Source organism: Blastocystis hominis (genome assembly GCF_000151665.1).
Source record: "Blastocystis hominis, Singapore isolate B (sub-type 7) whole genome shotgun sequence assembly, scaffold_8".
Classification (NCBI taxonomy): domain Eukaryota; class Bigyra; order Opalinata; family Blastocystidae; genus Blastocystis; species Blastocystis hominis.
This window is the reverse complement of record NW_013171867.1, coordinates 91,015-113,321: the sequence shown is the minus strand read 5'-3', so window position 1 is coordinate 113,321 and position 22,307 is coordinate 91,015. Positions and strand designations below refer to the sequence as shown.

At 44.4% G+C, this 22,307-nt stretch overlaps 9 protein-coding genes; 5 read left to right on the top strand and 4 right to left on the bottom strand.

Moving 5' to 3' along the window:
* Positions 1–473: 473 nt before the first annotated feature.
* On the bottom strand, positions 474–3,227 carry GSBLH_T00004708001 (uncharacterized protein; the record flags this gene model as incomplete). XM_013043661.1 has 4 exons in its annotated part: positions 3,162–3,227; positions 2,910–3,129; positions 1,042–2,877; positions 474–1,013 (listed from the first exon to the last, which is right to left on the bottom strand). The coding sequence occupies exons 3-4, from the start codon at positions 1,447–1,449 to the stop codon at positions 474–476; spliced, it is 948 nt and encodes a 315-aa protein (XP_012899115.1). The 5' UTR covers positions 1,450–2,877; positions 2,910–3,129; positions 3,162–3,227.
* A 606-nt stretch (positions 3,228–3,833) lies between these two features.
* On the bottom strand, positions 3,834–5,879 carry GSBLH_T00004707001 (uncharacterized protein; the record flags this gene model as incomplete). Its single annotated transcript, XM_013043660.1, has 1 exon — positions 3,834–5,879. One exon carries the CDS (start codon positions 5,877–5,879, stop codon positions 3,834–3,836), a length of 2,046 nt encoding a protein of 681 aa, XP_012899114.1.
* Positions 5,880–7,005: 1,126 nt separating this feature from the next.
* GSBLH_T00004706001 (uncharacterized protein) lies at positions 7,006–8,020 on the top strand (the record flags this gene model as incomplete). Its single annotated transcript, XM_013043659.1, has 4 exons — positions 7,006–7,071; positions 7,102–7,294; positions 7,327–7,397; positions 7,427–8,020. The coding sequence occupies 4 exons, from the start codon at positions 7,006–7,008 to the stop codon at positions 8,018–8,020; spliced, it is 924 nt and encodes a 307-aa protein (XP_012899113.1).
* Positions 8,021–8,314: 294 nt separating this feature from the next.
* GSBLH_T00006871001 (uncharacterized protein) lies at positions 8,315–9,927 on the bottom strand (the record flags this gene model as incomplete). Its single annotated transcript, XM_013043658.1, has 7 exons — positions 8,315–8,707; positions 8,741–8,846; positions 8,884–9,083; positions 9,114–9,447; positions 9,476–9,546; positions 9,577–9,657; positions 9,691–9,927. The coding sequence occupies 7 exons, from the start codon at positions 9,925–9,927 to the stop codon at positions 8,315–8,317; spliced, it is 1,422 nt and encodes a 473-aa protein (XP_012899112.1).
* A 2,013-nt stretch (positions 9,928–11,940) lies between these two features.
* On the top strand, positions 11,941–12,252 carry GSBLH_T00004705001 (uncharacterized protein; the record flags this gene model as incomplete). Its single annotated transcript, XM_013043657.1, has 2 exons — positions 11,941–12,009; positions 12,040–12,252. The coding sequence occupies 2 exons, from the start codon at positions 11,941–11,943 to the stop codon at positions 12,250–12,252; spliced, it is 282 nt and encodes a 93-aa protein (XP_012899111.1).
* A 2,322-nt stretch (positions 12,253–14,574) lies between these two features.
* On the top strand, positions 14,575–15,125 carry GSBLH_T00004704001 (uncharacterized protein; the record flags this gene model as incomplete). The annotated part of the gene is made up of 2 exons (XM_013043656.1): positions 14,575–14,775; positions 14,805–15,125. The coding sequence occupies 2 exons, from the start codon at positions 14,575–14,577 to the stop codon at positions 15,123–15,125; spliced, it is 522 nt and encodes a 173-aa protein (XP_012899110.1).
* A 330-nt stretch (positions 15,126–15,455) lies between these two features.
* On the top strand, positions 15,456–18,113 carry GSBLH_T00006870001 (uncharacterized protein; the record flags this gene model as incomplete). The annotated part of the gene is made up of 14 exons (XM_013043655.1): positions 15,456–15,494; positions 15,569–15,721; positions 15,752–15,814; positions 15,843–15,889; positions 15,918–16,116; positions 16,150–16,703; positions 16,739–16,769; positions 16,814–16,927; positions 16,981–17,135; positions 17,196–17,466; positions 17,498–17,641; positions 17,673–17,783; positions 17,821–17,941; positions 17,980–18,113. The coding sequence occupies 14 exons, from the start codon at positions 15,456–15,458 to the stop codon at positions 18,111–18,113; spliced, it is 2,136 nt and encodes a 711-aa protein (XP_012899109.1).
* An 87-nt stretch (positions 18,114–18,200) lies between these two features.
* Positions 18,201–19,806, bottom strand: GSBLH_T00004703001 (uncharacterized protein; the record flags this gene model as incomplete). XM_013043654.1 has 6 exons in its annotated part: positions 18,201–18,609; positions 18,642–19,136; positions 19,165–19,328; positions 19,359–19,505; positions 19,536–19,723; positions 19,758–19,806. The coding sequence occupies 6 exons, from the start codon at positions 19,804–19,806 to the stop codon at positions 18,423–18,425; spliced, it is 1,230 nt and encodes a 409-aa protein (XP_012899108.1). The 3' UTR covers positions 18,201–18,422.
* A 1,127-nt stretch (positions 19,807–20,933) lies between these two features.
* GSBLH_T00004702001 (uncharacterized protein) lies at positions 20,934–22,307 on the top strand (the record flags this gene model as incomplete). The annotated part of the gene is made up of 6 exons (XM_013043653.1): positions 20,934–20,954; positions 20,985–21,340; positions 21,374–21,473; positions 21,504–21,693; positions 21,725–21,848; positions 21,878–22,307. The coding sequence occupies 6 exons, from the start codon at positions 20,934–20,936 to the stop codon at positions 22,305–22,307; spliced, it is 1,221 nt and encodes a 406-aa protein (XP_012899107.1).

The following is a 22,307-nucleotide window of genomic DNA, read 5'->3' as shown; positions in this document are numbered from 1 at the left end:
TCCATCGCGATATAGTTGCTTCGGAGATAATAATTCTGCAGGAAATACGCAGCGCGCTTGCTGACCACCAGGTGGCTTCCGAGCAGCTCGCGACACACTTTCTTGAACACTTTGCGAGCGATGTCGCGCAAAAAGGGCGTCAGATTCAGCGGAGGCGAAGAGGCCATCAGGTTTTCGAGCAGGTCGATGAACGACACGATCTACGCGTTCCCCACCGCCTTCACCGCTACTTTCTCCGAGTTGTACATTGGCCAATGCTGCAAAACAAACGAGTAAAACGAGGGGATTTGCGAGGGAGCCAGCGAAAACAGAGAAATCGTCACCGACGAGAGAAGCTCCGCGTATTTGGACACGCCCGATCGCGTTCGAAGCAGACACTCCACGCTCTTCAAAAGCGTTTGCACTTGGCTCAAGCATTGCTGGAACTCCTGCGGGGTGGAAGGCGCGCAGCGCGCTATGTCCTGACGAAAGAGCTATCGTTCACGCCATTGCGCACGTCTACGTCTGTCAGCACGCGCAGCAACATCACATAGCGATGGATCCCGCCGATCTGCTGATGAATCGTCGCGAAATCGTCTATAGTTCACACCTCGCTCTCTGGCCAACCGTCGTTGTCTCGCAGACCACGCTCGTCCATCACGTATTGGAGCAGATATTCGTGCAAGCCATGACTGATCAAGCGATGGAAACTCATATCGTAGCGAGCCAGAGCTTCGAGAACAGAGCTTCGAATGCTCAGACCGTAGGGGTTTTCGTAACGGAGCGCGTCCAGCAAGCGAGAAATCGCGCTGTTTGAGAAGTAGAACAGCACAGGTTCCTCGTTGGTACCGGGAAGAGACCCGTTCGAACGAACAATCTTGAGCAAGAGTTGCTTGAGCTCTTTTTCCTGCTCTGCAGAGAATAGGGACTTCGTAGGAAGCGTCGAGCCGCCCTTGAATAGATTGCGGTAGAGCGTTTTTGCTTGATTCACAAAATCTTCCTCTATTCCTCACACACAGATTACCGACTGTTACCTGTTGGTCCTACACTTTTAACTTTTACACGCAAACTCAAAGGTTCCAGCGGCGGAAGCTCGTCATGAACTGGTGGTGCCTTTTTTGCACTCAGAACAGGAGATTTGTGAGTCTGAATATCAAAACTGTGAGTCCTTTTCGTTTTCTTTTGGGAAGACAGCTTCTCTGTGTTGGATGACTTCTTCTCGTAAATTGGAGGCGAAAGAAGAAGCTCTTTTTGATACCTTGAATACTCATCGACATGTTCCGCTGTATAGTCATCCAACGCCTCAATAATCGCTTGATTGATATCGAGTCTTCTTTTGAATCGATCGTTCTTTGGTGCTGGAGTCGATTTTTCTGATTTCAAACTCGAATGCTTCGTTATAGCATTCCTCTTGTTTATCGATCTTCTAAGCACTTGCTGATTACTTCGAAACGCCTTATCTGGTTTCATTGGCTTAAGACAGGAAAACGGAGGCTACTTCAACAGGAAAGGAAAAGTTGAAATGGCAAACACTCAAGCGGGGAAAAAGAAAAGATAAGAACGAATTGTTTGAAAAAGAAGGTGATCAATTCTATACAGCGATCTACTGGGCGAAACGAGGCCGAAACCGGAATAGGAGGAAGGGTGGAATATAAAAGTGGGATTCGAAGAATCGTCGTTGGAAAGGAATAAAAGCAAAAAAGAAAGCACACAGTGGGACTTGAACCCACAATCTCTTGCTCCGTAGGCAAGCGCCTTATCCAATTAGGCTATGCGTGCTTGTATACTGCCTTTTTAACAGGTATTTCAACAAACCACTTTACACACGATTGTAAATATCATCAAGGGGATCAGGGAGCATGTTCTCATGATGCAGCACCGCGCGCTCTGGATCCTCCGCTACGAGGTGCATATAGAAAACTTGCGGTTTCTCTGGACAGTCACAGAACAAGTCGATTGGATGAAGTTCGCTTGCCTTGTCGATACGATCATCCCTCTTTGTCCTCTTCGATCCCAGCACTCCATTCGAATCCTCGGTTCCTTCCGATTTCCGGACTGGACCCAGGACCTCACACTGCATGAACTCAATGCCGCGATCACTGATCGGGAAATAGTCCGCTTCGAAAGAAGGCTCCATCGTGGACGGTCCCTGCTCGTTTTTCTTGAGGTACGTGAAATGATAAGGATACATGGGACCCTAGAAAGGAGGCTGCTTGCCGCTCATCTACGTTCCAATGAATCGTGCGATCCTCGTTGCGATACAGCAGCAATTCGCGCTGGTCCGTGCAGAAGAGAATGCTGTTTCCCGAGGGATGAAGCAGACCCCACGCCATGCGCTGCTTGGGCTCTCGGTAGATCACCACGTCCACTCCGTTCTCAGGAGGCATGATGTAAAACACAGGACCATCGAGCACGTAGTTCTCTGGCATCGCCATTACGAGCTTCTGGGAGGGAAGACTCTCCACACACTTCCAGGGAGAATCGTTTACGGAATCGCGGTAGGACGAGATAATCTCCATCGAGGGCAATGAAATGGTCAAAAGCTCGGAACGGCGCGCTACAATGCAGGTGCGGTCTTCGCGGTTGATGCAAACTCGCTGCTGAAAGAGGGGCGAAAACTTGAGTAGACACTCGTTTATGATCTCCCCGCTTTGGTTTACCAAGCAGAGATAACCCTGCACACAGAGCAAGATTAGATTGTCAAACCCAGTATATTGTGCATACGAAGGAAGGGAAGTTCTTCGGGTTGTGTCAGAGCGAAATCTGTCTCGGTAGTTGAGCAGTGTTCGTGTTGTGTCTTTCTGGATATCGACTTCGATTAGTTTGTCAAGACAAGTCACAAGGCACAACATATCTTCCTCCGGATGAGCAGAAAAGGAATTTAAGGGTTGATCAAATCTATGTATAAATTAAAACGAATCAAAATCGACGTAAAACTCCGCGCATCCTTCTTGCTTCCATAAATATCGATGAGAAACCCAACGCAGTCTCCGATAAAATAGAGATAGCGATCGCTGGCAGACCAATCAAGAAAAACGAGGTGAACCGAGTTGGGGTCGCTATGCGTCTTTTGTGTGAAAAAAGCTTGTTCATAGGTATTGACTAGAATATCGTTTGCATCCCAAATAGAGAGAGAATAGTCTGTGTGAACTACAGCCAAAAGCTGTCCATTGTGCGAATACTTTGCAATATAAACAGGTTCGGAGTCGATCGCTCGATCCTCCACAAAGTGAGGCAACTCCACAGACTCCTTCATAAAACTTTGAAAACAAACAAAAGACCCGATTTTCAAATTAAAAGACATGAGAGAATTTAGCAAATGGTGTAATGTTAACAAGTTTTAGGATGGTTTGTGTGATGTTTGGAATGAATGCCTCCATCTCTCTCCAGGCAGTCCTTGCACAATCGATAATCGTCTTTGTATCTGCACAAATAGTACTCATCATAGAGGATCTTCTCACAGGAATCGCACAGATCAAGAAAGGGGTCTGGGACCTTGTGAAAGATGAACTCCATGACCATCGAAGTCGACAGCACGCTGTGCCGCAGCGTATCGAACTGAAGGAAGTTGCCCTGGCAGAGTCGCAGAAACTCGTGTCGTTTGTCTAAAAACGGGTAGGAAATGGTGGGATCTCGCTCGACGACGGGCGGTAGGGATGGGAATTGAACGGTGGAGCAGGGATGGGCGTGATAGATCCGCTACGATGAATTGAGTGAGTCAATCGATCGAACCTTCTGCGCGCAGAGCTGGCAGAGGAAGAAGGGCGTGCTGTTCACGAAGCAGTCATCGCAGCGAAGGCCGGTGCCCACGATGATTTGACCGCAGAAGGAACATGTGGGACGGAGATAGACGATCATGAAGCGAGCAGGATTCTCCAGCATGGATTTGGCATACTTGCGAAGGAACTCGGAAGGCAACTGTAGAATGTTGTCTTGTAGAATTCGGTCGCGAAGCTCGGCTCTGTTCTTGGTGGAGGAGGAGACGGAGGACACGTGGGAGAGAGAGGTCTAGATGTCAGGAGGCGATGAATGCGAACGCTGCGAGAGACTTTGGGCTTCAAACTATCCTGGTAGATCTCTTTCAAAAGATCCTCTCCCACGTACGGAAGATAATCCCCCTCGAAATAAGGAACGGTCAAGAGGAGAACGCGCTCCAGCTCGCTCAGCGACCCGGTCGGCAGCAAGGAAGCAGTGGGATGGGGTGTAAAGTCCGCAGAAGGGATGGATGCTGTGGCCGTGCTGAGCGACGACATGTCTGAAGACAAATCGGATTCGTTTTCGTTTTCGTTTTCATTCTCTGTTTCATAGTCTGAAGAGCAGGGAGAGGAGGGGAGAGGAGACGTCTGGATGCGCTCTAAAACAGACTCTGGGAGTTCTGTTTCGGCGACCCCTCGAATCGAAAAGCATCGAATCTGCCGCTGGTTGATATCCGGATTATTGCTCCGCACCGCGTTGATATGGAGAAGCTCGTCCAATTGGCACGAGGCGTGGCTCACGATCCCGGCCTCGACGGCTTCCGCCAACAACTGGCGATACCATCCAATCAAATGGTCCGCGTTGGGCGTTCGCTGATCGCGGGGGTGATGAGGGAAAATGTAGTCATCACCGCGCGAAGGAGGGCATGCCCAGATGTGTGCGCGGCAATACCCGTTCGATTTCGCATAGGCCAGATAGCCGTTGAGAAGCGTATGGTACAGGGGAGTGCGGAGATAGCGGGGAGAGAGGAAGTGGACGCTGTCCAGATAGGAAATGTACACGCAGCGACGATTGGCAGGCGTTGTATTCTCGCCGAATTCGTGGACATACAGCACGAACAGCAGAATATCCACGCCGTTGCGGTGCTGGAAGAACGCGATGCACTTACTCCGGTAGGGCAGCGAGAGCTCGTCGGAGTAGTCGGGAGTAAACAGGGGCGCGATGGCCTTCTTCACCGTCACGGAGGTCGTGATGTTGCTCACGACCCGCACGATCAGATTCTGCTTGAGTTGCGATAGCGCCGCCCCCGTAGGGCGAAGGCGCTTCGGCAACTTCTGCACCACTTGATCCACACGCTGATACACCTGTTCTGTTAAGTACTCGCTCAGCGGGCAGGTCGGGATCGCAGCCGCTCCCTGGACGGGCTTCGGTTCTCTTCGCGGGTCTTCCGAGAGACAGATCGGACAGACGTAGTTGTTGGTGACTTGGCGAGGATGAACCAAGCCGCAGATACAGTGGAGCCACTCGTGGCAGCGTGAACATTGCACCCAGGATTCCGGAAACACTTCGTCGTTCTTCTTCTTCACGAATAGATTCTTGCGGTCCGCTTTGTCCATTCCCACGATCTTCTTTGCATAGCACTTCTGACAGTACCGTCCTTTCTGTCCACGGATGATGTAGTAGGTCGTGTTTCGCAAGATTCGTTCATGGCAATCGCCATCGCAAACAAACACGGGAGGACTGTACTTCAAACACTTCTCGCCGCAGATTCGACAGGGCGTTCCTCGGCAAGAAGAGCAGAAATGGTTGGCTTGATTCACACGATTCTGCTCAATGCGAGTTCGGATCTTTTCTACCTCGCTTTCGAAAACCTTGCTTAGGGAAGAAGCACACAAGTATACGAAGTGGGTTGGGGGATTAAACTTCTGCGCGTTCTTAAACACCAGGGAAATATCGTTCAAGATATCACGTTGAGTCTGATACTCGCCGCTGGCTAAGCGATCTCGAATTGTTCCCAAATCCATAGGTTTCGAAATAACGGAATAGTAGGTCGGTAAGTTCTCAGCATCTGGGTCAACAGGCGAGTTAAAAATACCATGGTTGTCTTTGTGCTGCATCAACAGCTGAATCAACGGGCCGTAATATATCTGTAACGACCGAGACTTCAGATACTTGATGTAAACTATGAGCTGGTTCCGAGTCATCGTATCCAATAACGGACTGTAGCTTGCACTACGAGGCAGATAGTATTCTACTGGCATCAAAGTGAAATCACCTTTTGATGGAGCAACATGAATAAAATCGTCTCTCTTCGTGGAATGTGAACCATTCTTTCGTATATCCATCATAGTTCGAGCCCGTTTCTTGTTCTCGATGTGCGTTTCGGTTCGTTTTCTTCTTTTCGCTGCAATTGGAGAGAGAAAACAGGCAACCTTCTGCGTGACGATGCAGCCAGGAACAGGGCACTTACCAAATTCACATTGACAAGAGATGGCATGTTTAACCAACTCCGCAAAACTTATGCTCGGGAAAACCGGTAATTCCAATGTCGCTTTCCCTTCCTCTGCTTTTTTGGAATTTGAATTTACAAGTTCCACTTTCAATAAACAGACAGATTAGTGGAAGAAAAGCGAAAGAAAAGTGGCGTTACTTGTAAAACCACTATATTTGGTGATAAAAGTGAAAAGGCGTTACTGCCACCCAATCATGATATCATCACGGCAGAATATGGAATAAAATCCGAAAAAAAATATACTGTATTTTTGTATCAACTCCTTCTATTCTTTGATTATTCATTCCGATGTTGCTACATTCAAATCGAAAGTTCTTCTTTCTAAACCTTAAATTACAGGACGGGGAGTGTTGAGATGCATCGTCCTCTCCACGAAAGAGTTTTGAATTAAAAAAACTTATTAGAGCAAAAGAAACTCTCCCAGACGGGCTTGAACCGTCGACCTTGCGGTTAACAGCCGCACGCTCTAACCAACTGAGCTATGGAAGACCTGTTTTGTCTTTCACAATAGAATAGATTATACTAACATTCCATCATTTTGTTGATCATTTGCGTTTTTGATAAATCAGCTAACATTTGCATAACCGCGAATGACTTTGGGGAGTCATTTTTTGTTTCTTTGATCGAAAGTGTATGAATATGAAGGGAAACATTTTACTTACTGGTATCGACATTGGATTTTGCTGACTCGCAGGAGGCAATGGTTTCATTGGTTCTCACACTGCTGTATCACTCATCGAGAGCGGCTATAAGGTGACTATTTTGGATAACCTATCGAATTCCAGGTATGTATTCGCCCATTTTGGCTGAGAGGTAGAATGGGGTGCTTTGAAGCTATCAAGAAGGTAGCGAAACCCGCAGAGGGACAATTGCTGTTTGCAAATGTATGTTTTGTGGGAGATTGTCATGTGTAGTGTTCACTTCTGGATGCTGCTGCTCTGGATGAGGTGTTTACCAAATTCGGACCTTTTGAAGCGGTGATCCACTTTGCTGCTTACAAGCATGTCGGTGAGTCTCAGAGCAAGCCTCTGGAATACTACGAGAACAACCTCACTGGCTCGATCAATCTGTTGAAGGCGATGCGCAAGCACAACGTGAAGCGTTTGAGTAGGTTTTTCTTTGGATTTTCATCATCCCAGTTTTCTCCTCTTCCTGCACAGTTTATGGAGACGCTCCCTGTCCCTTCGACGAGAATACGCCTACTGGACATGTAAGCTTGCCTGGTGCATTCGATTTCAGGGTATTGAGCATCCGTACGGAGAGACCAAGTTCATGATGGAGCGAATCTTCAGCGATGTGTACAAGCAGGATCCGGAGTGGTGTATCACGATTCTGCGCTACTTCAACCCCATCGGTGCACATCCTTCCGGAGATATGGGCGAAGATCCCTCGGGATTGCTCTCCAACCTGGTTCCTTACCTGCAGCAGGTGGCGATCGGTAAGAAGGACCACATTAACGTGTTTGGTACCGATTACGACACTCCCGACGGCACCTGTCTGCGTGACTACATCCATGTGATGGACATCGCGGAAGGCCATGTGAAGGCTCTGGAATACATGCAGGGCAACGGCTACAAGGGCTACGACGTGTTTAACCTGGGAACGGGCAAGGGTTCTTCGGTGTTCGAGGTGATTCGTGCGATGGAGAAGGCCTGTGGATTCGAATTGAAGAAGGTTCTCTGCCCACGACGTGCTGGAGATCGTCCAGATGCCTACGCCGTTACAGATAAGGCGGAGAAGTTGTTGCACTGGAAGGCGAAGTACACCCTGGAGGATGCATGCCGTGATGCTTGGAACTGGCAGCACAAGCACCCCGACGGATATGCGGACTAAACTTGATGTTGTGCTGAAAGTGAAGAAATGAGCAACTTGTGGATTGTTTGTTGAAAATAGTATACGGAAATGATTGTATTTTACAAAACATGCATAAATTGTTTTTAAATAATTATAATCGATTATTGCATCAAGAATATTACACTGATATTAATTATTCCCAATTAATTTCAAAAGAATTGATTACTATTTGAATAATATTACTTTCATTAATGGAAAGGTATTAATTGTTGTGAAATTAATAATTGCATTAATTATACTGAATTATTCGAACAAACAAATAAATGAGGAAGTCTATAAAACAGACGATTGATACAAGTGGAAAAATCTAATAATTAGTGACTTGACTCCATTAATATTTATACAAGATTGAATTTGAAGGAGTTCTGGGACTGACAGGGAGGACAGCACAGAAGAAAGGTCACAGGGTTTGGTGGTGGTACTCAGAACAGAGGACAGAAGTGTTTGGATCGCCTCTCGGGTCTCCGAGTTTACAGATTGCAGAGAGAACGTGAAGTTCCTGTCCTTGTTGATATACTCTTTATAGAGCTTCTTCTGACATTCCGGACAGTACCAAGAATCATCTGAAATGGTTTCCAGAGGCGGGTCGATGCAATACAGATGATGTTCGCGTTCACAATTATCGCAAATGAGTAACAACGGAGCGATGTGTTTGTAATGGCAGGTCTATTGTCAAAGGAGCGTTCCCAGCAGCAGTACATGGCAACCACAAAAAGGGCAGTAAGTATTTTCGTCGTGGCAATGCTGGCAATACACCTTGTCATAGGTGATGGAATTCATCAGGCCTGTGTCAATGAGTGCGGATCTACAAGGTGGTCAAAGTCAAAATGGGTGATTCGTACTCTGCCTTGCTGCTCGAGACGGCACTATTGCCTTCGTCTCCGCTCGTTTTGGACGCAGGATTCTTGGCGCGATCTTTGGCGCGATCGGCCTCCAAAATCTTCTTTTTCAGAAGACTGATCGCGGCGTTGTTGTATTCGATATTTGCTCCAGGCACGCTGTTCAGCTTCTCGTACTTCTGGATATTGAATCGAAGACATTTCTATTCGTCACTCGCTCCCTCCTCGCCCACGATGCGCTCTTCCTTCCAGCAATTCTTATTGATGCTCTGGCAGTAATTGCACAGATGGGTGCGGATTCCTGGCAGTCCCTGGCATCCCGCCTTCTTGCAAAACGGACAATCCAAAAGAATCGTGTTCAGCAGATTCCCTCGGTCCAGCGCAGGCGTCAATTTGGAGGCTGCGTCGCCACTCGTAGCCGCGTCGCCGTTCTGCGACGACTGGCTGGACAGTCTTCGCAGCGAATAATTGCTTCCCGCCTCCTCTTTCGGCCTACCCGATGGCTCGCCGCTTCCGCGCTGTGCGGAGGCGGAGGTCGACGAGGCGCCGCGTGCATTGGAGAGAGAACTGCATGAGAAAGAACAATCGAACCCACTTCTCTGTGCTGGAGACGTGTCGAGCAGACTTGCGATCTCCCGAGTTTTTCGTATGCTGGGTCTGGTTGATCTACAAACACGAAGAAAGAAAACAAAATACGTAGTCCAGCAAGGTCATGTGGCTTTCATAGTCATTACTCGAAGCAGCATCCTTCGAAGAGCAATCATCGGTGCAACCATACTAGTCAGAAGAGAAAAGAGAAGAATGGCTTACAAACTTGGCCACGGCGTTCGCCATTTGTCGATGCGAACGAATGATGGACAAAGCACTTATATCACGCTTTGAAATGTTCTCCAATTCTTGCTGGAGCTGAGCAAAGAACTCTTTGAAATGTTGTCTCCAATCTTTGGCGTGCTGCTTCTTGCAGTAGCCACCAATGTGTGTACGTAACCCATGAGTACCCTTAAATCCGCGCTGGTGACAGCATGGACACTCTAATATGATCTGCATAGTACCGAAACAACAAATGTACAGAAAAAAGACAATCTCCACAGATTCCAGTTTTTTCACTCTCCACCCGAAAATTGCCGCAATAACTGTGGAACAATTGCTGGCATTTTAGGCAAGAATATAGCGGAGGAGTACTACTTTCACAGACGGAGCATTTTCCCTGAAAAAATGAAGAACTTTCGCTCCTATGTGCATTTTCATTGCTTAGATTGTTAGTCTTGCTTCTTTTTGATATATATTGCTGAGAAGAGGGGGAAAGAGCGTCTTCATCACTGTCATCGTCTATATATTACTAATACTAGATATCTTTGCCTGAAAAATATCTTCTCTTTACCATCTACTGCGATTTAAAAAATAGGTGACGGTTGGATCTGGGGTGTAGCTACAATCACTTCGACCAGATAAACTGTTCAAGTTTTCTGTTGCAAGTTTAAGCTTGTGTAGTTAACGTCTTGGTAATCAAGGATCAAGGAACCACTTTTGCGATATGGAATGGTCAAACATCACCTGATTTATATATATTTAATTAGACTAGTGTGTTTTTAGTTTCTGAGATACATCGCTGATGAGGTTGATTCGTTGTCTCTGTTGTGTGTTTTAATGAATTAGGTTTTCTCTTCCTCTGTGCGATTCTTCTCACAAATATTTGTAGTGGAGGGGTGGTAGTGGCAAGTGCGGTTTCATTTACTGTAAATATTGTGTTTTTGTTTTAAATGGATAGGAATCTGATTTTTCTGAAGAGATTCAAAGAGATAACTGGGCCTCGCACTTTAATGATATATCACTCATATCGCCTAGATATAAACGGAAATTGAACCCCATAAAGGAAAGGCGCTATTATTGTGGAGTAAATATAGACTGTTCTTCTTATGAGTCTACAAAGAGAGAAAAGGGCAAACAAAAGCAAACAAATGCTGCACGCAGTCGATTTTTTTAGACTGCCACAACATTCCTAAGTCAGTTTTGGGTTTGTACTTTATCCTGCTTTGTTTCTTTGAAAAACGAATCTTAGTGTAGTGCCAAGCGGGTTATTTATTCAGATATTTTAATATTTATTATGGTAAGCGCCCTACTATGTTAATTGGATCCTTTCTTATTGCTTTGTAGTCTCGTCTGAACATTCTCCTCCTCAATTGTACAGAAGAGAAAGAGGTTCTCTCTAAATTGAAGCAATTCAGTGATAACATCAAAGAGAATAAAGTGGTAAGAATATAACGAGGGATTTAAACCTAGAATGACAATTGTGATATTTTCGAGTCGGCTGCATATGCTATCGAATTATTCTCTACTAGAAATTTCTCTTCATGCTATGGATATGAATTATTGAACAACATTCTCATCCTTCTCTTACGAAATGAGATGGCAATGTTTGATCGTTGTGAACGCGATTCTGTGACAAATTTAAAAAGCTATATGTTTGCGATTTTGGAACAACCTACCACTTCACTCTGTCCGAATGTTGCATTATAGTGTGGTTTAAATCGTCTAGTTGCGAACCTCTTCTTTGCAATTGCTTAAGCTTTGTCTGATTCAAGGTTTATTGTCTTCGGATGAATTGGCGTTATATAAGAAATATTCGAATGACGTTCCGGATCTTTCCGTTTCTTGGAGTAGTATCTTGGGAGTTTTTGCTGTGGTCCTCGCAGCTCTGCTCTTGCCGCTTCCATTGTACACGAGAATCCTTTATGCATTCAGCATTTTCGTCTTATGCACATGTGTTTTGGTTGTATTACGACGCCAGAAAATCAGTCAGTATCAGTGCGCAGTGCAACCAACTCCTTTGGATGATTGCAAGCACGAACTTCATCTTGAGCAAGTGTTCTCTTCGAATACTTGCAGTGCTTCGGCCTCGTCTTCTGCCCGAGTCATTGATCCGAAGAAACCCGCCGAAATCAAAGTGGGAGATGTTAGACTGCTGCGTTTGGTTGAATGTAGGTGACTTATCCGAGTGGGAAAGATGCGTTGGAAGCGATTTATCGTAAATTACAAGAGCGAGCGCATCAGGAAGTGAAAATGGAGCAAGAGAAGGAGAAGCAAGAAAGAGAGAAGCAAGAAAAGCAAGAAAAGCAAGAAAAGATGATCGTATTCTTCGTATTTTATTTGACCATATAGAACCTGCTTAATCAAAACTCTCTCTCCCAGCAAAACGCGTCGCAAGTCGATTCGTCTGCCCTTCAAAAGTCCCTTCTTATTCCACTTTCCCTTCGCGATGATTTGGTGAGATTGGCAGAGATTCTAAAGGAAAATGGACGAAATCCCAAACTACTAAAGGAAGTTTTAGAGGATATTGCATTTTATGATAATGTGGTTGCTAAAAAGGTATAAAAGGGACTTGCTTGTTTGAGATATATACATTCCCTACGATTGCAAATCGAGTTGCAGTGACTTTCTCCCAATGCACACACGCTTTTCATCCGCAATAGCAACTCCAGATATGTGTATGACAGCACGATCAATCACTGTATTCTTAATACAACAAACATACAAAGATGCATGCTCCTCTTCATTGGGACGGCTTGAAGAATCGATATTTTTTTCCACAAGATCATTATTGGTCGCCCCCACTTCGTACATCCCATGACTCAACTGACTAATCATATTACTAGGCATATTAGCCGCCATCGAAGGAAACATCGATAGCGAGAAGTACTGATTGGACTGCGAGTTCGAAGGGATGGGAATTGATCTGCATAAAACTATCCAATCGAATCCTACTGTGCAGAAGTCTCTTTATTCATCTGCGAGCTCCAATGGATAGTCGGCATATTGGACATTTGATTGTAGTTCGACAGTTCGTTGGGAAGTCCAATACTCAGATTCAAATTGAGTTCTCTCTCATTAAACAGGCCATCCGTATCCTGGATAGACGCACGACGCGCTTTCGAAATGTCGAAAACGCCGGACTCGCCGATGTCTACGCTCATCGGCTGCGGCATAATTGACATTCCGGAAGAAGCCATCGATGGCGCAGGTTTCTGCGAGTCGTTTTGAATTTCTTGAAGAACCGAGTCAATTTTGGAGAGCGTTCGCGCAGCCATTTCGGTGGGATGCGTCAGATACTCACGGAAGAAGTTGAAAAACTAAGCGAATGACAGGAAATTCGGGCCAGATACCTGGATGACAAAGCAAAATCCCTCGTCTCCCAGCTTTTCTTTCATCTCATTTTCGCAATCTTGGAGGGAAGCGTTCTCAAAGAGATCTTGCTGCAAAAACGAAAATGGATCGTCCTTCTCCTCTTCTCCATTTTCCGGCGTCTCTCCCAAGGGATGTGACTGCACCAACCCAGAATCCAGCGGCTTCGTCACTCCGGATTCCTGCCGAATGTCGCGAAGAACGCGGGTTAGACAGAGTTCCATTTGTTCCGGCGAGCAGGTTAGACTCATTGGATTGAACGGCTCTCCTTCGTTGACGATCCACCTCGAAACCTACGCAGGCCGCGCGTCGCGCGTCGCTTTCGCTTTCGATGCCGCTCGCGAGAAAGAAAGCGCTCGTAAATGTCCGTTTCGACTTCGCTAGCGATTTTGTTATTGAGAGACCAAATACTGTGACCTATTTGAACAAACGCATTGGAAGAATAGCTATTTGGGATGACCTCACTCCATGAATACAGTGCTCCCGATACGATTCGGTCCGTCGATCCGACATACTTTCTACCATCTAATCGAATCAAATTCTCCTTATTCTTGTTAATGTATTCTCTAGGCTTGAAACTCGTTGGAATTCATACACAATATCTTTTAATTTCATCTGGTGATTCCTCCGAATAAGATCTATCAACATTCCGAGAAGCGTTCTTTTCATTTGAAGAACTGCAATTGTTTCGGGACTATGTATCACGAGAACACTCCTGATATACGCAGAAACATTGTGATCAACTGCACTTTGAGAAGGCCCGCCTTGTTGGGTAGATGTGTCTATGGGCTTCGTTTCTTGCTTCAAATCTGGGTTATCGCCTTTACCATCTTGCTCAGTTTGTTGGGCTTGAGTAACGTAGGGAATCGCCACATCAGGAACGACTCCGATATTAGGGTATTGCATGCCTTTCTAGTGTTAGCTGACTGTTTAGGACACTCCGTGATTCATAAATAGAGGATATGTTACACAATGCTTAGTTGGTTCTTAGAGCAGAACAACACTGAACTAGTAACAAGAGATTATAAGTAATACAAGGAAATAGAATAAAAAACAATAACAGCGACCTCTGTTTCAATGATATACTAGATATTTCTTTATTGCGAAACGTATTCTCTGTTGATCCATCTTTCATTGGTGTAGAGAGCATTTATTGGATATAATGGAAGAAGGAAACGAATATTTTGTAGTGAAGTTCATCTTTGATCAAGGTGTAGAATTCATTCGAAAAATGCAAGGCGCTTGCTGCAAAGTGCTTGGAAGTGGTTGGAAAGCCTCCCAAAGTAGGTATCGTCTGTGGTTCTGGTCTTGGTCCACTCTGCAATACTTTACAAGACCGGGTTGAGTTGACGTAAGTCTATTTTGTTACGTTTCCCTTAGGGATCTTTGTAAGGAAGTTCTTATGGATGATCGCTCGAATCGTACTTTTCTTTTATCGCTTTTACCATAGTCGGAGATGGAGATGACAGATTCCCTGTTTATTATGGAATTATCTCTGGAGTTCCGTGCGTTTGCATGGGAAAGAGATATCACTTTTATCAGGGATACACACCTGCCCAGACAGCCATCCCAATGGCGCTTATGAAGGCTTTGGGAATCGAAATGGTGATTCTCTCAAATGCTGCTGGTGGAATCAACAGTAGCTTCCATGTTGGCGACTTAATGATGATCAAGGATCACATCAGTTTCCTTGGTCTATCTGGCAACAACCCTTTGGTAATCGTTGGCTGTGCTGTGTGAGTTAGGTGGGTCGCAATAACGAGTCGATGGGAACTCGCTTCCCTTCGCTTTGCAACGCCTACGATGACGAGCTCCGCAGGATTTTCCGCGCTACGGTGGAGTCGCAAGGGCAGCAAAAGATCCTTCAGGAGGGAGTTTATGTCTGCCAGTCGGGTCCCTGCTATGAAACCCCAGCGGAGTGCCACTTTTTCCGACTGATTGGATGCGATGCTGCGGGGATGAGCACGGTCAATGAAGTCTTGGCGGCACGCCACTTAGGAATCAAGGTCTTTGCCGTGTCTCTGATTACGAATATTGTTAGAGAGAAAAGCTGGAGTGAGAAATAGAGCGTCATGCCGGATGATACGGATTATGTGGAACCTTCTCATCAGGAAGTGAATATCCTTTCGATACAAACCAGTTGGATGGTTCCTTTAACGCACTTGCTGCTGCTGCAGCCAGCACGAGCACACTGTGCTCGCTTATTATTGAGTTCATCGGAAGAGTCTTTGATGGAAAAGATTCTATTTTATATCTTGTTTGTTGGAATACACTTTTTAGAGTAGGAAGAAAAAAGAAAAGCGTTTTATATATATAATTATTTTGAGCTGAGAAACCCTACGCTGTATTGAAAAGAGTTTTTCAAGCACGAAATTCTGATAAGAACGCGGTAGCAAATGGATCAGAATTTGAAAGAGAGTGCTCTTCTCGCATGGGTATTGACGAGTCCTTTTCTTAAATTGAGATCAACTATTTTCATCCAGAAATTCATTCTATTACTGATTTCCAGTCAGGAGACGCTCTGATCGTTTTTTCGTGTAATATGTTAATCTACTTAATGCTACTCATGTACAGATTTGGTGAGACTCCCATTTATAAAGAAGAAACCTTGACCAGAGAGTTGTTTAACAAGTTATGTATTAAGCTCCAAGAAAAGACGGGAGTACATAGAAAGATGAAATATGAATGATAGATCGAAGTATTCGTTGAAAAGAAAAAGCAAAACGAGCAAGTTGACAGAGATGAATTGCTAGAAGTATGGATTCTATGGCGTTCTAATGTAGTACTGTGAGGTTCTTTATATTTTTGCGGCAACTCGTGATCCGCAAACGTAGTAGTACTCTAGGTCTGTCACATAGATACATTTCTCCTATTCTCCAACTTTCTGAATCATACCAGTCAGTATTAATGAAAATATACGAGGAATTTTCAGGTGGAACGGATAAACCTGACAATGCTATGATCAAGGAACTCCAATCTCTGGAAGATGAGAATACCCAAATAAAGGAACAATTAGCACTATTGAAGAAGGACTATGAATTATCCCAACAGCAACTCGTAAGAAATAAAACCAATCATGATTAATAGTAGGAACAGAAAACGCATGATTATGAAAATCGTTTATTAGAGGAAGGTTCTCGCAACGATGAATTAATCCAACAAATCCAAGAAATGCAGAAAGAGATCGCAAAGATGAAACAGTCGCTAGCATCCTCTGACTCAATACGAGAGGATTACGAAAAGCAGCAAGTTCAATTACAAATGCTTCGTCAAGAGAATGAAGCGCTGAGCCATCAACAAGAGCAAGGAATAAAGACTTCGATGCAATTAGAAAAGTATAAAGCCAAAGCCAAAGAACTACAAGAACAGTGCAAAGATGTTGATCAACTAAAAAATGAACTTGCACGCTTAAGAAAAACAGAATTAGACTTTGTTCAAATGCAAATCGACATGCAGAATCTGCAGGGTCAGCTTGATACTGAAAAGAGGGCAAACGAAACACTCGCAGCCAAATATTCGCAGATTGTGAATGAGAATGAGACTCTCCGTGCTGCTAAGATAGGAAGCGAAGCAGAAGCATCTCGGTTACGCCAGGTTTTGAAAGAGAGCATGATCGAAATGAACGAATCTTCCTTGAAGCGCACGTATCAAGAGGACAGCAGTCTAATTCCTCTTTTAGAAAAGAACCCCGAACTGTTTTCGATTTGAATGTACGTGCTCATTCTATAGACAAAGTAAACTGAGAAGGATTCAGGAAGAGCGAGATAAACTGGAGGAACGTGTACATGCCTTGGAGCATGACAAGCAAAATCAACAAACCAAAACGGAAGTCGCGGTCTTGAGCCAACAGATGGAGGCGTTGGAAAAGGTATGATATCCTTCAGAGAATTGGTCATATAATATAGAGTTATCGAGACCTAGTCCGAGAAAAACTGGAGATCGTTCAGCAAAATGATGGTCTTAAAGAAAGGATCAGACAGCTTGAGACGTTTTTTATTTCATATTATGTGTTTGAATTACAGTGAATATCAACATATTCAAGAGGACTTCGATAAGGAGCGTCAAGCTCGCTTGGAGTACGAAACAAAATTGGAAAATGAGAAAAAGTCTAACTCGATCTTTTGTATTATGTGTAGTCTGACTCAGGTACTCCAAGCTGAGAGTGCTCGTTTACGTGAGTCGATAAATCACTTGAAAGAAGAGCGGGAAAAGGATGCTCTCGAAAAGGAACGACTACTAAAGGAAAAGGAGGAAGAGTTTTATACGGAAAAAACAAATTGGGAAAAGAAGCAAGCGGAGTTCAAGCTTCAAATGGATGAACGCATCTCAACTCTTTCTTCACAACTGGAGCATCTTCAACAAGAGTTGGATAGCAAGCAGCAAACTCTTTCTAAACAAAATTCATTGGTAAGAATTGCACTCATTCATTCACCAGAAGATTGAATACGGAAAAACTCAGCTGCGCAGTCTCCAACAAAAGGTGGAAGAGGCCACCAATGCAGCAGCAACAGCACAAAAGGAACGAGAAGTCTTGTCTACTAAAAATAAGCAATTGAATCGCGAAGTATTTCTTCTGCGTCATGTAGGAAGAATAGAAATTATATAGTTTTTAGGAAAAGAAACAGCCAGAGCCAAGCTCGTTAAGTCAGAATGAAGAATATATTATGCTGCTCAAAGAAAATGAAAACTTGTTGCGTCGTTTGAAATCCTATGAAAGCGGTCAAGTATCATTTTTGGTTTGCGATAGATTCTTATTGATAGAATGAATCGACTCGATGTGTGGATGTTCTAAACGATCGTGGCCATATAGCTCGTTCGCTAGATAACAGGTTAAAAGCCCTCGAGAATGAGAACAGCGAGCTAAGCATGGTAAAGAGTCAACGTAGGCTATTCGAATCGGCATTTTAATATTCTTTGTAGTTCTTCAAAACAAGCATATTCTTGAACAACAGCTAAATGAAGTGATGGAAGAATGCTCAAAGCTGAGAGAAAAGTCTACACAGTTTGAACTTCAGTTGAGAGTAAAGGGATCTGGAGTGATGATCATGGCTTAGAGAATCAAGGAATTGGCTGTTGAGAAGCAGTATAAGGAGTTGTCCCTTCTTATTTCATCAATTTGTCATGTTTGATAGAAACAAGCAAATAGTTATGTTCTACTACACTAGCCAACTACCAGTCAACTACAAGCTAACTACTAGCTAGTTTCTTTTTCTGTGAACGGCGTTGCTCCTCCATTTCCTTCATCTGCTCTGGAATAGTATCATACACATTCAGCGGATGAAGGGGCATTCGTTCTTCATCATAGGAACAATCTCGAGGTATAAGACGAATAAGAGTATGGAAAGGGATGTTATAGTGAAGTGTTAAGAGCCAACGCTCAGCAATTCGAAGGATATATAAGGGATCTTATTCCGAGGAATATCCATAAAATAGGCAAGAAGACATCGCAAGACCGCTTGATGGGACACGACGATGATTGGATTCGTGTTTCTCTCCAATTCGAAGATAACAGGCTGCAATCTTTCGATAATATCGATGTAGCTCTCCCCTCTATTTCTCGTTCCGCGACCCAATCAACCTACTGCGGATACCGGAAAGTCAGCTTGTTTTTACGCCGAAGCCCCGCTAATTCGGGGTATCGCTCGTTCATCTCGGCGTATGTGATGTCTTCGCAAACACCCCCGCCGATTTCGTTCAACGCCTGCCAGCGAACACGATACTTGCATTGAATAAACTGCGCCGTTTCCTGCGTTCGTTTCAGACAGCTCGTCCACACAACCAGCTTGTCAGGAGGAAGCTCGTCGATCGTAGCCACACGCTCCCCCAGCTTCTCCGCATATTGCAGTCCATAATCGGTTAGAGAAGAATCGCCGCCAATTCGATCCTCTACGTTGTACATGGACTGGCCATGACGTGAAAAGTAAATCGGACGCGCCTCTGGGTGAAGATTCATCACAAAAGAAATGATTGTGGTGGGAAGATATCCTCGAATATTGTTCACCAAATAGCGTTTGTTGTCCCCTTCGCCAAACTCCACGATACAATAGACGTAAGGATCGTTTTCTAGTGGATCGTAACTAAATTCGAACGGAAAGTTAAGTCTACCTTTTCCGCTGATATGTGATTCGCTTAAAGTGCTCCGCTTTAGCTTTTTGCATATCATAGCCGAGGTACTCCATGCTTTGTAGTTTATTCTTATCGAAGCGCTTCATCACCATTTCATTGTTTGGTAGACGCATTTCAATCCAGATTGGAGAACTTATGATGGGCTATCCATTATCAAACGACTCTGTGAAAACATGTTCCTTCACAACGTTCATTATATGCTCACGACGGGACTTTGTAAGATTTGAACCATCAAAGATCGCGATCTGGCCTTCACCTTCTAGATATTCCACTGCTTCTTGCAAAGATAGGTCAACACACTTAGCACGTAAATCAACATACTATCAGTTAAATAAAGACCGTTTTCAAACCTTGGAGCATTCTTCATTAAAAAACTCGGGGAATGGAGAAGCATACTCAGGGAAATGTTTTGAACGAACTTCAGCGCAGGAAATTACTTTAGCATTGTAACCCTTCCAGGTCAGGAATTTGTGGATCCGATGTGCCACAAAACTAATTTTCAGGTGCTTTCCAAGTAACACACGTTTTTCCGCAGCCGCTCAGACCAATCATACAGATTAACAATTTGGAACCTTGATTCGACTCATTCAAGTTATACAATTCAGAAATATCATATTCCATATTTCGACAGGTGCCAGTAGTCAACGTGGCATCCTCACCTTGATAATCAAACTATAGAGAGACACATACCATAACTTGTATCCATAATTTCACTAACAAAGAATCTGTCTCAAAAAGATAGGAGGAGTGTATTTGTGTTATTTAGTGGAAACTGGCTTTTCCCCTTTATTTTGATTTGATTTGATTTCGTTTGATTTGACTTGTTTCGCGTTAATTCGATATATCTACATGATGTCATACTTTCAAAATACTTAAATCGAAGAGTACTGCCACTTATTTGAGTATCCTCTTGTCAGCAATCAGCTTCCCCCACATGTTGTCAATACACACTTGCTATACGTTTCTAGTTACCCAAAATTAAGTACTCTAGATTTTAGATTCGACCAATGTACACAATTGTTTCGTTTTTTGGTTTTCTCTGGAAGAGTAATCATAATAGTGACTATTTTTGGAGAATAAAGCATTCCAATTTTCTCGTTATCCCTCTATCAGAAATTGATTTAAATGAGCGATAGTGTTTTCTCTTCACTGTGATTAGCGATCATATGTAGAAAATCGATACAGTCCCATTGTTCAAGAAACTAGTGGCTGCTATAGGTAATGATGATTCTAAATCAATTCTTGACTCCTGCCGCTCAAGTATTTTGTGTTCCATCTATTATTATTGCATAGTCCTTAATGTTCTCCCTGATGATGTTGACGCACAGAAATGCAAAATTGTGTGCTATATTAATATGGGGAAGGTATGCTAGTTCCTTCTTTCGATTAGCAAATAGTATAATCAAGCTATTGAAGTAATCAATAATTCGGCTCATGATTTCAAACTTGAGCATGCCTATTGCTTGTATTTGGAGCAGAAGGTATTGTGGTGATTTTGAAATGTAAATATAGTTCGAAGCGGCTCTTGAACAGTTGAACAAGCGAGGAAAAGAGGATGTTAACTCCAAACTCCTGAAGGCCCAGATTTTTTATCGTCTTGAGAACTATGAGGAGAGTTTGAAACTCTATCAAGAGATGACTGGCATTGTGACTTTTGAAGGTGAGTGTATTATTGGTAGGAGGGTTACGAGTACTTAACAAACGTATCTGCAGCGGCTCTCTTAAGTGGCCATCTTGACGAAGGAGCGATGATTTTGGAGAAATCGAAGGTCTTGTTTCTCTCGAATCATAATGTCTAGGCAAGCAACAGCTATGAGGTTCTCTACAATTACGGTACCCTCCTCCTTTATCTTGGCCGATTGGACGAGGCTGAGAATACGCTGACGCAGGCTCTTCATTTGGGTCGCAAACAGCTGCGTGAAGGAGGCGAATTAGAAGTGGACGTGGAGGAAGATTCGAGCGATGAGCCTGAATTAGACCCTATTCGCATTCAACTCGCTTTTATCAAGATTGCCCGTGGTAAAAACGAAGAGGCGGAGAAGGAAATCCTCGCGGTGCTGAGTCATCACGGTATTAGCAAGATCATTGCTTCGATTGCGACTTGCAATCTCGCAGCATGCAGAGGTTCAAAAGAAGCTGCAGATAGTTTAAAGCGGTATGGCGAATCGCGAGCGAGTAATATACTTAGGCTGAAGTCTTTCCCTGCCGATGTGATAAAGAAGCTCACGCTGCAGCAGCGATCAGCTATCCAGTTTAACATTGCTGTCCTTTTGCTCCTATTGAATCGGGTAACAGAGCTGGAAAGCAGTGAGTCATAGCGGAAGGAGTTCGAGGGAGTGCTGGAAGAAATGCAGAGTTCGTCCCCCGCAAGTGTGACTGTTCTGAAGAGCTGCGATCTTCTTTCTCACAGCAAGGAAGACGAAGCTATTAAACAGCTTCAAGCGGCGATACAGCAGAAACCATCCTCGGATCTGTGCTTGTTACTCATCCAGGCCTTGCTGAATCAACGTTTGCTCGCCAGCTTTGTGCTATATTGTAGGTCGCTATACGGAAGCACTTTCTGCCATTGCCGCATGCCCTGCTGAGTTGCTACGGACTTCGGGGTTGCAGTCGCTGTTCTATGCTGTCTGCCGCCATGTTCAGGACCAGAAAGAAGTGGATACGTAGGCATTGGGCATTTTGTTGATAGTAGTCTGATTCAGTCGATGGTAAGCTCAGCAATCTCAGTATCGGAAGAACAGCAAGTCGATTCTCTCCAAGCCACTGCTAAATACTTCTTTGACACCCACCAGTACGACTTGGCAGCGACCCAACTGCGTTCTCTTTTGGAGCATCCCACTTTGGACGCTCAAAGTCGAATTGAGATTATTTCTCGTCTTGTGCTGGCTGCTTCTCATTCTGCTCCCGAAGAAGCGATCCGTCTATCTGTGCAATTGCCTGAAGTTGGCATCCTAGAGAATGTGGACATGGATAAGTTGGAAGAAATGCTTTGCAGGCGCGACTATCTGAAACACACACCCACTCCGTCCATTCAAGAAAATGCTATGGAGACAGAGAACACGGAGCCAGCAATGGACATCGGAAACGTTCGGAAAATTGTACCCCTTATTTTGCTAGAATGA